Genomic DNA, 15,613 nt, shown 5'->3' with positions numbered 1-15,613 from the left:
ATCTCAACATTTAAATCTCAAATAAAAAGCTGGGATACTTAGGGGGTATTTCACTATCTCTGATTATGTTCTGACTAAGCACTAATCCGCGGAATAGTCATTTTTTCATTTTCACCATATCTGAATAACGCTAACGCTCGGGTTAAAGTTAGATTTGACTAATCAGTGCTCGAACCTCACGTTAGGCGCTATTCCTCGAATCAAAGATGGCGTCAAAACATTCCGAATTTAACAGCTGAGAAGTGAGTCGAATTTTGTAGAATGAATTTGAATGCTTGTATGATCCATCCTGAATTATTTGATTGTGTTCAAAATAAGAAAGAATGTATTAATTCGACATGAATCTATCTAAAATGACCTGATAATCAACATAACATAACCAAAAAAATGCACACTTCGCGGTGTGCGGACTGTGACGCATGACAGCCGTGGCAGTAGATAGAGTAACTGCAAACATTTTGCGATGTTGCCAGACTATTTCGAGTGTTATCTATCCGGAATCTAGAAACAATGGTGAAACGGTCGCCGTTGAATAATGAAGTTATTCTGATCTTTAAATCCAGCCAACGGATAGCTAGTCAGATATTTAGCCCGACATAGTGAAATACCCCCTTAATATAGGGAGATCTGAAATAGAAAATATACTGATATCAAACACAGACTAAAACCGAATCTACTAAACTGAACTATACCTACAAAAAAAACACTATCTTACTTATTTTAAAATTATTTAAAAAAAAAATTATACTTCATGATATATGTTTATAATTAAATTCATATGTTACTTTGTTGTAATATTAATTTCTTATAATTAAATTATAATATGTAAATGAAATCCTCAGCACGGGAGATCCCAGTGAGGATATCATTATCTCTATAGGTATCTATGTTACTAAGAAAAGAAGACAATAAATCATTATTATTATTATTATTAAATTATTACCTATTTATGTGACTACCATAATTTATTTAATCACACAACAATAATAAAAACAACATTCACTATAAAAATAACCCAAATAGGTAGGTACCTACTAGATTTTACTCCTAAGTAACTATTAATGAATATTATAAAACCACATTCGGACAAATATATAAACTACATCTATCTAGTTACAAAATTTCACAATATTCTTCTCCCAGATATAAAGCGAATAGAAAAGTTTAATGATAACAGATCAATAATGAAAATCTGGCTGAAAGATATCAAAAAAGAGAGAAAAAACTTTGAAAAACATTAAAACCGCAAAGAAAACAAATAAAAGTGGACTGAATAATTTTAGTTCACCTCAGCACTGGTCACCTTACTGAGAAGGACTAAGAAATACAATTTACTATTACATATACCTATTCACCATCGTATTTTGTATGTAGGTACAATTTTTAAATTAAATAGTCACACAAAATTTATTAATTAAAAATTTATTTTTATATCTTGAAAAAAACGCCGATTTAAAAAAAGCTGTCAAGAAATTTGAATAAATACCTACTTCAAGGTGAAAATTCCTGTAAATTAATTATAGAATTTTCCGGTCAGTGGCCGAGTTGGTATTGCGTTTAGGTCCCACCCAGGCGTAGAGTGTTCAATTCCTCGGGAGGCAAGTCCTCCATCTCAACACAAGCAATATTGTCCGCTTACTGTGGTGGTAGTAGGAAATTTTCAAACATTGTCAGGTTATTCGTATATTTCTTTAAAAAAAAAATTGTATATCATTTAATTTTAAAAACCTTGGAAAAATACACCCTATTAACAAAATAAAAGTTTTCAAAAAATCCTGAAAAATTGCAGAAAACCATTCAATATCCAATGCAATAAAGTCACCCCAAATCACTTGAAAAAAACATTATTTCAGAAATAATTCAGTGCACTACACCGCTACGGGCGTGTCTCCCTTTGGCCGCGCCCCCGACCAATCGGAGCAGAGCCCCGTGTTGGCATGGCCACTAATGTGTGTCAGATTCACACCAATGGGCGTTAAGACAAGCCCTCCCGGCCAAATGAAGGGGGGCAGAGTAGGAACTGTAGCGATCTGCTTTCAGTCGGCTTCCAGAACCGGTGCAGCGTATGTTTTATCTCGATCGACGCGGATTTCAGTCTAAACGAACAACTGACAGCTATTATAATAATACAATTAAAATAAAACAAAACACACTTCTAAAAGTTTTTCACGTTATGTTTTTCGTGCAATTTATAATTATTATCTATTGCTGAGTGACGTTTGTTATTCGAATTTTAACCCAGAATTTTTCAGCGAATTATAAAATATCGCTAATATAAACAAAAACGAAGTTTTTTTTTAAATACAAAAGTGACACATTTGCGTGAACCCTGTGAAAAACGGCTTACTGAGTGAATACAGTGATATAAAAAGTGAAACATTAAATTAGATGACTTAATAGTGCTCTTAATTAACACAGTAATAATTAATTTAAAAAAAAACACATTTTATCACTACAATATTTGACAAATGATTAATTACATCGAGACAGTTAATTTAAATTAAATTATAAATTTATAGCGAAATTTTATAGTTGGATATTATTTTTTTTAATTTTCCAAATGTTAGAATCGTGAAATTTGTTAAGTACATTCGAAACGCTGTGTTTTGATCCAAATCAACCGGGGGCGAAAATCGAGGCTTAAAGATACTTCTATACGGGGCGGCCTACGGGCCGCAGAGTAGCATGATGCCGCTAGCGCCGACCCCCATCATGGCTCCGAAGCCGAAGATCGGCTTCAGCATCGACAGCATCGTGGGCGAGTCAACCAACAACAATAACAACAATAACAGCAGAGATAACAGCAACGAGCTTGCCAGGAGGGTGCCTTTGAGACCTTCTGCTGTTCCTGCAGCACCACCCAATTGCCTGACTGAACCAAGATTGCTAGCGCAATTGCAAGGAGCGGCTTTGGCTGCTTTAGTTCATAGACCAATGCCACCCCAACCCCCAAGAGATTCCTATCCCCTGTATCCATGGTTACTCAGCAGACATGGAAGGATTTTTCCGCATAGATTTCCAGGAGGTTAGTGATTTTAAATTTTTTTAAAGTGTGATTTGTTTAGGTACCTATATTGACTTAGGGGAAGGGAGGGCAAGATGGAAGGCTTAACGTTAAGATGTAAAAAAAAATATAACAACATAATATCAATAATTTATTTTAATAAGTCTTCAGAGAGATCTTACATGCTTATAAAATTGAGTTATTAAAAATAATTAAAATTGAGTATAAAATCTGTTACGACCCATAAAACAAAAACAGAAAATATTCCATCTTGCCCTAACCCTGAGGGCAGGATGGAAAGCTTATAAGGGAAAGATGGAATGAATAGGATATCCTTACATTTTACAGTTGACACATAAAAGACAACCGTTTTCTATGTCTGAACATAGTTCATGTGCCCAACCACAACACTGTGGAAACTGTACCAAGTCCTCTGTGGGCGGTTCCACATATGCTTCTCCACATAATACACACAACACATCGTCTTGTGTTGACTGCTCCGGATGTTGTAGTATGTTCTCATCTTTTTCTGTCATTTTCCCCTTTCTTTTACCCTTTCCTTTGCCCTTTCCTTTGTTTTCCTTGCCATTGATGACCGGATTAAGGAATAATTTTGGTTTCGCTTTCAGCTCCTTATTTTTTTCAATAATTTCATTTATTTATTTATTTCATTTTATTAACGCCTAGAAGGCTTTTACATATACATGTTATGGGTTTTGTTGTTCAGTAGCATTATAAAATATTTTAATTACATAGCATAATCAATTGAGTATGAACTTACATAACAATGTGTAGGGTTATTGTTATGGTGTTATTATTTTATAAACATAAGCAAGCAAAGTTTATTGTACAAAGTACGTCGGTTGAATATTTTACAGAACATAGGTTAAACTAATACATAAACTTGAGAAAAATATAACAGATATAGGTAGGTAGTTAAGTAGATACAATTCAAGTATATAGTTATTGGAATTTGGACAATGAGTTCGATAAGTTTATATAAATATAGTGTAGTTACAAGAGTACAATAATGTAAGTAGGTAATACACACAAGACAAGTAAGTTTGTTATTATTATTATAAAGATAAACACTACAGTTTGTTGTAAACCATCTTTGTAATCATCAATCTTTATTTTGCCCGATTGGGAATTTTACAAAACAAAGCTTAGTTAATGAAACAATAAAATATGCGTTTGAAAAAAAAAATTATGAATCTGTTACAAACATTCTAGTATACTGTATTTTAGTTTGTATACTGATTGGTGATGATAAACATCAATTGAGCTATACTTATTACCGAGTATGTGAAGTCTTTGAATAGGTGAGTTTTGAAAATAATTGTTAGCAGATATGGGAACATTATATAGAGCGGTCTGTCGAGTGTCGCGCGTAGGTACACGGAGCGATATAAGACTCGTCAAATCAATGGCGTCCAGTCTGCCATTCGAAATTTTGAAAAGAGATACTAAGTCGCACACTGTGCGTCTCAATGATAAATCGGTTAAATTTAGTAAGTTCATGAGGAAAGTGTAATTAAGATATTCGTTTGGAATTCCTAATTTATAATTAATAAATCGCAGAAATTTATGTTGCACTCTTTCAATTTTTAATTGGTGAATCTTATAAAATGGAGACCAGATTGTTGAGTTATACTCTAGATTACTTCTAACTAAACCAGTGAATAGCAGTTTGAAGGAATTTATTAATTTAAAATCTTTCGCTGTCCTTAATATAAAACCCAAACATTTCATGGCATTGTTGGTTATTTCGTTTATATGAGGAACAAATGTTAGTTGCCTGTCAAAAATAATACCAAGATCCTTAATATTCTCAACTCTTTTTAGGAAAATGTTGTTGATGCTATATTGATGCGTAATGGGATTTTTGATTCGGGCAAAAGTTATCGTTTGACATTTATCGATATTGAGAAATAGTTCATTGTGGGTGCACCACTCTTGTAGCCTCACAAGATTAAATTGTAGTACGTAACAGTCATGAATATTTGTAATGGTTTTATAAATTTTGAGATCATCTGCAAATAAGAGAATCATGACTCCATCAAAAACCGTAGTTATATCATTGATAAACAATAAAAATAGTACTGGTCCTAAATGAGACCCCTGTGGGACGCCGGTAAAGACTTCGAACTGGTGTGAATAGTGTGAGTTGAGTTTAACACATATTTTTCTTTTATGCAGATAACTCTCAAACCATCTCAAAATATTCCCTGTTATTCCAAGGGCACTAAGTTTATGTATGAGAATTTTATGTGAGACTTTGTCGAATGCCTTACTAAAGTCAGTATACACTACGTCTGTTTGAAGACGCTTTTGCATTGTATTAAATAGGTATTCCTGATAGATCATCAAGTTTGTAAAAGTAGATCTTTTTGCCATGAAACCATGTTGACGATGTGAAATAACTTTGTTAATCTCAGGCGAGAGTTTAGAAAGCAGAGCAGATTCAAATAGTTTAGGGATTGACGATTGGATACATATAGGTCTATAGTTAGAGATATCTGATCTATTTCCTTTCTTAAAGATTGGAAATAGAAAACTGGTTTTCCATTTTTGTGGAAAGGTACCAATTTTTAGAGACAAGTTAAAAAGTTTAGTTAGAGGTAATGTTAAAACTGATAAGCATTTTGATAAGAAAATTGGAGGAATGTTATCGGGACCAGCCGATTTATTAATATCAAGGGATTTTAATTTAGTTCTAATATCGCTTTCTTTGAATATACATTGGCTAAAATCGATCTTGTTGTCATTGTTAGCTGTAGTTGTATCGAATAATGGAGAGTTGTTTGCAGTATCATAGACTTTGCTGAAAAATTCAGCAAACAGATTGACGACTTCTTGGGGGGTATCGGCCATTTTATTATCTAAATACATGTTTGACGGAATACTAGAGTCATTATTATTGAGCATGTTCGCAAATTTATAAATGTTCTGAGGATTAGCTGCTGCCAACTCTTCGCAGTTTTCGATACACCTTTTGTAACATAACTTGGACATATTTTTAGTTGTCTTTCTTAGTTCACAAAATTTTACATAATCTTTAGGATCACGTGACGATTTATAAACTTTATGAGCAATTTTTTTGTCTCTAATTATTTTAATAAGGTCGTTGCTAAACCATTTTGGGTAGTTGTGCACAGTGATTTTAGTGACGGGTACAAACAATTCAATTGCATTATTTAAAATTAAGTAAAATTTGTCTACCATTACATTTAGGTTTTCTTCAAAGTCAAGAAAGTTCCAGTCAGTAGACAATAGAAGATTTGTGATTTGCTTAAAATCAGCTTTGAAAAAGTTTAATTTTGTTGATGGAGATGGATTTTTTTCTATTTTTGAACTGTAGCATTCGATCGTTAAAGGAGGGTGATACTTGTCGATTGGGAGAATATCTTCAGCAGATGCGGATACTTTTACAGAAGAAGAATTGGAAAACACTAGATCGAGAAGACGAGCGTTAACATTGTAGACGTAGTTTAACTGCCGGAGACTTAAAAAATTTGACATCTCGATTATATCATGGGAACCATGATTGATGTTGTCCGTGCATGAAGTTTTATTGTTTTCTGTGTCCCACGTTACATTAGGTAGATTGTAGTCTCCTGTTAATATCAAAGTGGCATCTGGAAATTTTCTTCGTATTGTTTCAGCTTCGAGGTAGTGGTCTTTGTATAATTGAGCATCAGAAGAAGGGGGTATATATAAGCAGCCAACAATAATTTTTTCCTTATTGGTAGACACCATGATGAATAGTTGTTCCAGATGAGTGTAGATGCATTTGAGTTTTCTTGAGTTGAATTTCTTATTTACGGATATTAACACACCACCTCCTCTAGTTTTATTGCTATTGCTTCTATCTTGTCTGTACACTGTGTGTTCAAAGAAACCCAATTCCGTAGTATCAATGTTTTTGTTCAGCCATGTCTCAGTGAAAGCGTAAGAATCGTAATCCAGAGTAGGTAAGGTTGATTTCAGGTCCTGTAATTTTGTTCTTAGTCCACGTACGTTTTGATAAAATATTTTTATTTTAGAATTTAGTTTTTTGGGTTCGATTTGACTATCGACGGATTATTATTTATGTATTTTATCGTGATATCCGTTTCACCAGAAGATTTTCTATTTTCCAATTCTTTTCTTAGGTCACTCAATTGTTTCCGCTGCATAAATGACTGATCTTGGTAAATACGTATATTATTTTTTATATAATTTCTTGGAATGAAGAACTAGTTAGGATTTCTGATTTTTTACATCTCAATTTTCGCTTCTTTACTGTAGGAGTAACTTTTGGTGATGGAAGTATTTTAATTGGAGAAATTTAGTACGAGGTACACCTAAACTTGTTTTAAATATTCTGTCTTCTCACATCGTATTCTGTGTATTATCAAAATTAAGTTGCACTTCTTCATCCTGTTTTTTTTCATAACCATCATGGACAGTAGATGTTTCATTGGTAATATTGTCTACAATATTGACGTTTATTGACGAATAATCATTTGTGTCGGCATTTTAGTCTCCCTCATCAGTCACAATGAAATTTTGTTCGCCTTCAATTACTGGAGCGTTTTCATAAAAAGTGGCCGATGCAAAGTCTAAATCTGTAAACAAATGTCTATATATGGGAAGATGCCAGCCTTTCTGAACCCACTAGTGGCATTTTGCACAGTAGCACTTTTGTTCATAGGCGATTCATACTAGCCTAGCTATATCAAACTGATTTAATCTTCTTCCAGGATGATTCTTTTGAAAAGTGTCAGGGCTTGCTCAAAAGCCACTTCCAAGAGACGTCCAATGGTTACAGCTTGTGGCTTGGTGGGGGGGAATACTGAGCATGAATATATATTTTTCTCGAGCTAAATTTAAAGCTTCTAGATTTTGATGAGTAACATGACTATCTGGAATTAATAAAACAAGTCTATCTGCTGTTGGTCTTGTTTTCTCAATAAATATTTGTAGCTGTAAGCTGCGCGTATTGTAGTAGTTACAGCTTCGTCCATCACTATCTGCATTGTTGCTTTAGTTCAAGATCATATGTTTCTCTTTGTAATATACTTGAACACCATCTATAAAGAGAATCATTCTCAATTAGTTGAAAAAAATTAAAACAGAAATCAAAATAATTGCACGCGGGCAAAATGGAAACTATTCCATCTTGCCCTAAAATGCAATTTTCCATCTTGCCCACAAGCTAACTTCCAATAATAATATCAATTTCTTATAAAATCCTTCAATTTTTTTCCTTTTTAAATATCGATTCATAAATCTATTCCTTATAGTTAGTGTTTATAAAAACAAAATGGTAGTATTACTTACTTTCTATGCGTAATCACACTTTTAAAGTCCACTGATTTTGTAAGAATTCGTCGCGAAAATACAAAACACGCGTGGAAGTTGCTTGGTGGCGCGAGCCGAACCGAGTCACCGGACATAAATACAACATGGCCGCTTATATCTGTGTGCGTAGAGACACGGGCACTTTGTCGCATGGTTGGCGATAGGTAGATAGTTTCCATCTTGCCCGCTCCTTCCATCTTGCCCTCCCTTCCCCTATAGGAGACGTCTCAGATTTCTCAGAAAGAAGCTGTTAAGACTTTTCCCTACTAATAGAAATCTACTGACGTAAACCAGGTAGCAGAAGTCGGGGACGCCCGAGGAAGACATGGCACGACCAAGTGAATCAGATACTTGAGTCGGGCCATGTCAAGAGTCAGAACAATAGAAGAGTATGTATGAGACGATGTATGAATGTGAATGAGGCAAGGAGTGTGTGCCAAGACCGAGTTGTTTGGCGGTCCGTCCTCTCTGCCTACCCCTGCGGGGAAACGGCGTGATGGTTAGTTAGTTAGTTAGTTAAACGAGGTATCCATGTCCTGGTTTAAGTCAGAGTTCACCGCCTGAGTGTTTATAGTGGCAAATTATAAAAATAATAGGTAGGTAGGTAGTAGGTACCTACCTACGAATGGGTTACTTATATAAGCAGGTAGGTACCTAATTACTACATCTATTATTTGAACACGTGTACAATTTTCATCGAAGTTTAAATATATGTCGGTAGGTAGGTACCCAATTCTGTGCAATTTATTGAAACTTTGTCACTTTACCAGGGGTATATTATACCGCCATTGAGTGTTTAAAATAGTGAAAAGTGATTAATTGACTGCCGAAATAATCTTCATTAGTAAGAATTAATCAAATGCGGGTTTAATTCTTGTCAAAGTATGGATACCTACCTAAATCTATTTGTATTTATTATAGATCTGAAATTTCATATAATTCTCAGTAGGTACCTGCCACAAGTATAATTGAAGATTGCACTCATAAAAGACTTGACATCCATGCTTTTAATATAGGGGTAAATATATCTAACTAACTAGGTACCTACTGATTAATTTGATAGGTAGATATAATGCAACTTTCATTAAATATAGCTAGACAGGTAATCACTCTACTCTTTAGTTAGGTAGGTACCTACCCATTTAATCAGTGGGCTGGTAGGTACCTACCAAATTTTTCAAAGTTCTAACTTATTCGTAGAAAGGTAGATACATTCCTACCTAATTATTAAACATCACTATTGAATAGGTACCTACACGGAGAAAAATGAGTATTGCTGATTTATTAAAAATCTCTTCAAAGTAAAATTGGTAATCCGATTAAAAACGGGATTAAAAGTCGTTTCCTGATTCTAATTTTTTAGTGAATTCGTAATACATCGGAATAATATATAGGATAATACATATACTATGATGGCGAATTGCAAAAATATTAGAATTTTCATAAAAACGCGTTCCGACAACGCGATAACACATTTTATTGCAAGCTTATTAGGAAACCTATCAAAAGATCCTGCAATCTCGATTTTAACCGGATTATGAATAACTTTAGGAGATTCTTAATAAATTAGCTATACCTATTCAATATTTGTAATTTTTCTCCTTTTAGGTAGGTAGGTACCTACTAATAAAATCATATTCAACGGCACACTTAAACAATAAGGACGGGTTGTTTCGGAGAATTTGAATAATTCATCAAATTTCAAAGTTCATTTTCAAGTTCTGTGAAATATTTTTTCAAGTTCTATTTTCATTTCAGTTTTGTCAAGCAACTAGCCTATAATGATATAATAACAGAACTTTAATAGGACTTTCACAGAACCCGGAAATGAAGGTTGAAATTTGATGAATTGTTCAAATTCTCCGAAACAACCCGTCCTTAGTTTTAGATTCCAATTATGATGTCCGAAAAATAATTGAAATATATATTCAAAGCTCAATAAACACTACCTACATAAAAAGTAGAAACCTACTTACCTACAAGTATCTAGAAACATAGAATTTGTGGATTTTGGTCATGGTGTGTGGTTCAACCAAATCCACAACACCAAAGAAAGCAGTAAATAGTATATTTCATTCAGCAATGGATCAAATATGAATTAATTAAATTAACAAAAAAGTACCCAGCCATATTCATAAAAAAATACTTAAACCATTCCCAGCCAATAAATTATCAAAAACAATTATGAATACAAATCAGAGAGGCTGTTACTTAAAATGCCACCCGCAAGAAGCAGGAGTTAGTAAGGTCCCAGATAATATAAATTTTCAAAACCATAAACAATAAACAAAGAATCTCACGGGCGCATCGTAAATCAAATAACATAATCCGTTTAAGCAACTGCAGTATCTTGGTAGATATCCCACTTAGCATTAGGATGCATTAACTTGAGCTTTGTTCCTCTACCTAAGTGACGTTTGTCTATGGCTATTGTGATGGTAGCTAAACCATTGTTTGAGATAAGTCTGGGATAATGCTAATTGAGAAGGGCAGATAAGATGACTTCGGGATTGAGACGAAACAGAATTTGTTACCTAGGCTTTCCGAGAAGATTAAATAATGTGTAATGAACTTAGTAGAATTTCTGTGATTTTTAAATGAGATGCATTAAAAATTGTTTCGGCATGCTTTGAGATAAAACTTAGATATTTTTGAAGTTACATTTTTTAAAAACTGTCAGTACCTAATGTTTGTGCATTCCTTGTAACTGTACGTACTTTGATGATAATTAACGAATTAAAATGATATCTACAAGTAAATAGCAATCCGTTAAAGGTCGAGGGTTATTATTCCGGCGTTCCCAAGTAAATTTCATTTAATTGAATTGTGCTAATTCACAATTTATTAATTAAAAAAATATTTTTATTATATTTTAGGCATGTTTCATATAACATATTCCACTAGATCGATTGATAGGTTCCTAATTTATGTAATCAAGTTTTCAATTTGCACTTCCTAGTATTTTAAACCAGTGATCTGTTTACGTCAAGCCAAAGCTCTTACAGCTCATGGATAGTAGATATGTTATTTAATGTTTTAGGAAGATTTAAGTCTAATGAAGCCCTTATTATGTATTTTACACAAACCTCTGTCTTTATTTAACCTTCCTTGTGCGACACATTACAATTAAAAAACACTGCACAGAGAAAAATGATCCTGTTTTAAAAGTGATATCTACCATGCCAATTTCCTGATTAGTCATTCAGAATACATCAAAAACCCGTGTTCTTTTCCTAATAAATATAATGACATCAGTATATAAATAACAATATCAGTATTTGTATGAACTTGTCTAAATATTCGCTTTCAATTGATACATTGTTAGTAACACCGTCAATTCATACGTTCAAAGCCTGCAGTCCTGTTTTTAACATGAAAACGAATATTTTCAATAAATTAACAGTATTTTAAATCATTAAGTTTTCTCCATGCGTAATTCGAAAAAATAATATAATATCTACTTACCTTATAGGCGGCGATACACATGCCTGTAAAATGGAACAGTAGCTTGCATGCATGTTAATGGCATGTACAAGTTACTGGCGCAATGAGAATACACATGCAAGTTAAACTTGCATGTGCAAGTTGCGTCCTTGCATGCCTGTATTTGCAAGACGTATACACATGCCAGTCACTAGACAGTACGTATCTCAAATCACTCTGAGACTGAGTAGTCTCAAGCTTTTTGGCAATGGAAAACATTCGAAGTGAATTAAATATCATCGTATTGCAATTGGCAGTACAATGTGTGGCTAATTTAATGAGAGACTGAGCTACTGGCATGCCCGTACCTGTCACGACGTTCACACATGCCGGTTTCATAGCCCCCCTCGTCCCCTCCCTCAACTTGCATGCCAGTAAATCAAATGTTGTGCAATCTACTTGCAAGGCAGGTACAGGCATGCAAGTTAGCGTATACACATGATAGTAGCTGGCATGTGCAAGGAGCTTGCATGCAAGTGTGCCAGCTACAGGCATGTGTATTCCCGGCTTATGAAGAAGATAGGTACGTAAATGCCTACGATTTACCTAATAATATCTACAAATGATGTGAATTATATTAAGACCAATAAAGTGCGCCTTGAGAGATTGATTTTTCTCAACGGCGCTATGTAAATAATCGAACAACTAAAAAGTTTTTCCATCAATACTACAAAATCATTAAAAAAAAATTCTTTATCTTTCGTGTTCTGAGCCAGTTATCGCTTGCTACTAATTGATGTCATTTCCGAAGTAATTTACGCTTAATGTCTTTGTAGATGATTACAGCTTCAATTGCGTCTCAATTCTTACAATCAATCTGTTGTGTTTACATTTCTTGAAACTTGTGCGTATTTAATATGAATTCAATTATGTTATCAACGTTTGACAAGTACAAGTTTGACTATATACCTACGCAGGTTCTTCCTAACTCTCGTGGATTAGTAAAAAAACTGATTTTGTACTAATGAAAGGAAAGCAGATCATCTTTCCTGTGTATGTATTTTTGTTTTCAAAAACATTTGATTATTCCCGGGTTATGACGGACGTGAAAATTTTTGTAGAATTCCTACTAGGACCATTATTATAAGCTGAATAAGTTGCTTGTACAGGGAACTGTGTAAATATGTGTAAACACTGTGTAAATATGTGGTACCTAATAATATTTAATATTTGGCTAATTTATATAGCGCCGTTTTCGTGAGAAATCACCTCAAGGGCGCTACTACTACTACCTACTGTGTAAATATTGTAGATAATAACGTTTTACTACTTTTAACTACAGGGTTTTCCAATAAGAGGTGTTTTTTTGATATTCAATGGTAAAAGATCAATGATTTTGTTGCTTGTGTGGCACGTATTGTCGTTCTGTTGAAAGTAAACGTTGTCCAGATCAATACCATCCAATTCCGGCCATAAAAAATCATTAATCATCTCTCGATAGCGCAATCCATTCACCGTAACTGTTGCTCCAGCCTCATTTTCGAAAAAGTAAGGTCCAATGACTCCGCCACACGTTGAAAGAGAGGCTTTTCAACAATAACTCTTGGGTTTTCCGAGCCCCAGATGCGACAATTTTGCTTGTTGACGAAGCAACCGAGGTGGAAATGGGCCCCATCACTCAAGATGATTTGCATTTGATTCACTCAAGTGAATTTTAATAATTTCAATGCGTTGTTGAAGCGTGTATTGTTCCATTTTTATTAATGACGTAGTTTTTACTTGTCAAATATCAAAAATTGACAGCTTCAAAAGTAACATCTATAGCGGTAGTTGTTACTATTCAAAATAACACCTCTTATTGGAAAACCCTGTATAAAGATGGGAGACTTAGCTAGCACAGGAATTGAACCCGCTTATCCTGGGTTGAAACTAGATGCATTTTGATCAAATGGGCTTAGGTACCTAGATACCTTCTGCTTATATCTAATTGTACTATGGACTAAGCAGAGGTGCCTGGTTCATGGGGTGAGGTTTGTTTAGGGTCTTGATGGCAGATTCGCCTTCCCACCTACTGCGTGGTGGGCCGGATCAGGAGACACGGGTTGAAGGCGACCCTTTGAACCGTCCAATTGTACTCCATCGACCCATTTCCTTGCATAGCAGTGGTAGAAATGGATTCATACGTTCGTCACTCCTGGACACACTGACTGAAGTTTCATACCCACTCTTCATACCCGTTTCCTTCCTTAAACTTTCTCTCTGTTATTTCCTTAAAAAAACTCTAAACTACATTTTAAAAAAAAAATATTTTATTTTTTTTATTTTTTATATATTCAATAATATTATTGAATATATAAAAAAATCAAATTAAAATGGAGTTCTACAGATTAAACTTGATAACAATAAATATCTAAGCCACATACCCAAAAATGACATGGACCATGAGGAAACAATCATATATTTTTAATATCATCATTAAATTGACTTTAATGTTAATAAAAACTGCCTTTCGATAACGTAAGTAAAGCAGAAATATGTACTTTCATAGGTGACCGCATTAATAGAGTGTTTTTACATACCTACTTATACACTGAATACCGTTAAAATTGAGTGACATCTTAACCTTCCAGCGGGCGCGTTGAGAAATTTCCCTTGAGCGGGCGCTTGTCGTAAATTTTACGACAGCGCGCCCGCTGGAAGGTTAAAGCGAAGCTATTATATAATTTTCTAATAATAATACTATTTTCATTAATCTTTATAACGTATTGGTGTTCATTACGAATAGCATTTTTCTATCGTTTCACTTGAATAGAATACAAATAAATTACTCAACAAAAATATATATGTAAACTACAAAAAAAACATTTTTTCAATACAAATGTATGAACGCGTTAAGGAAACAACTTTAAAAAAATACAGTATTATAGCTAAGATTATCTGTGACAGTTTCACTTGATGAACTTTTTTGTTTTCTTATAAAATTATTTACAAAATAAATAAAAGCCAGTTTTGTGCTTTAAATCGACTGACTCTAGACTCCGTTTGTCAAGCGATTTGAATGACTATTACCTACCTATAATATAAGGTATACTAAGAATATACACATTTTTGGCTTTTAGCGTCCCTTTAACTTTAAATATTATTTTTCTGATTAATCATTGTACTTCGATAATTATTGATTTTAAAAACCGCACAAACGGTTCCAACTGGCTACAACGTCATAGACAGGATACAAGACTGCTGTCACCAACGTCACCCGGCGTGACGTCAACGTCCCTGTATTCAAGATTAAAAACGAACACTACGTTTTGGCGGCAAATCAAAAATGGCCGTTTTTAAATGGTTATAGAAAATTTATTCGTCAACATAAAAATAAAATAAAATATATTGTACTAATTTTTTTCCATTATTTTCGGTATGAAAAAACAGTGAAAATACCCAATAATCTGTGCATTCGTAAGTAGAAATACCGAACTACCAGAGGATTAAAAATGCATTTTATTACCTAATATTTACACATACCTACGCATAGGAAGCTACCTATATAGGTTCAGTAGCTACCTGCCTATATCAATAGCATCAATACTGTGATAATATTGTTAGTAATAATACCTACCTAATATTAATAATTGAATAATTTTTTTAGCCCCGTTTTTGTGAAAATTCATCTCAAAGGCGCTGTACAAATGTAATACCTATAAATACAAAAACATACTTACCTAGCAGATCAACAATTGAATAGACAAATTCTACAAATCTTCCTCTAATCTTGAAGGTAAGTACTTAACTACCCTCGATAATTTATTATCAAAACAATGTTACAAACAGTGTTGCCATGAT

The 15,613-nt window shown here is 33.8% G+C and overlaps 1 protein-coding gene across 1 annotated transcript in view; it reads left to right on the top strand.

Annotated features, from left to right (window-relative positions):
- Positions 1 to 2,055: 2,055 nt before the first annotated feature.
- Positions 2,056 to 15,613, top strand: part of LOC149411689 (homeotic protein empty spiracles-like) — a 77,699-nt gene continuing 64,141 nt past the window's right edge. The window contains exon 1 of the mRNA XM_089647020.1: positions 2,056 to 3,025. Within this exon, the coding sequence (XP_089503146.1) occupies positions 2,686 to 3,025 (340 nt within the window). The 5' untranslated portion in view covers positions 2,056 to 2,685. The remainder of the gene's footprint in view (positions 3,026 to 15,613) is intronic.

This window comes from Hesperophylax consimilis, chromosome 25 (genome assembly GCF_061612785.1).
Source record: "Hesperophylax consimilis isolate HC1 chromosome 25, BYU_Hcon_1.0, whole genome shotgun sequence".
Classification (NCBI taxonomy): Eukaryota; Metazoa; Arthropoda; class Insecta; order Trichoptera; family Limnephilidae; genus Hesperophylax; species Hesperophylax consimilis.
This window is presented reverse-complemented; position numbering and strand designations above follow the sequence as displayed.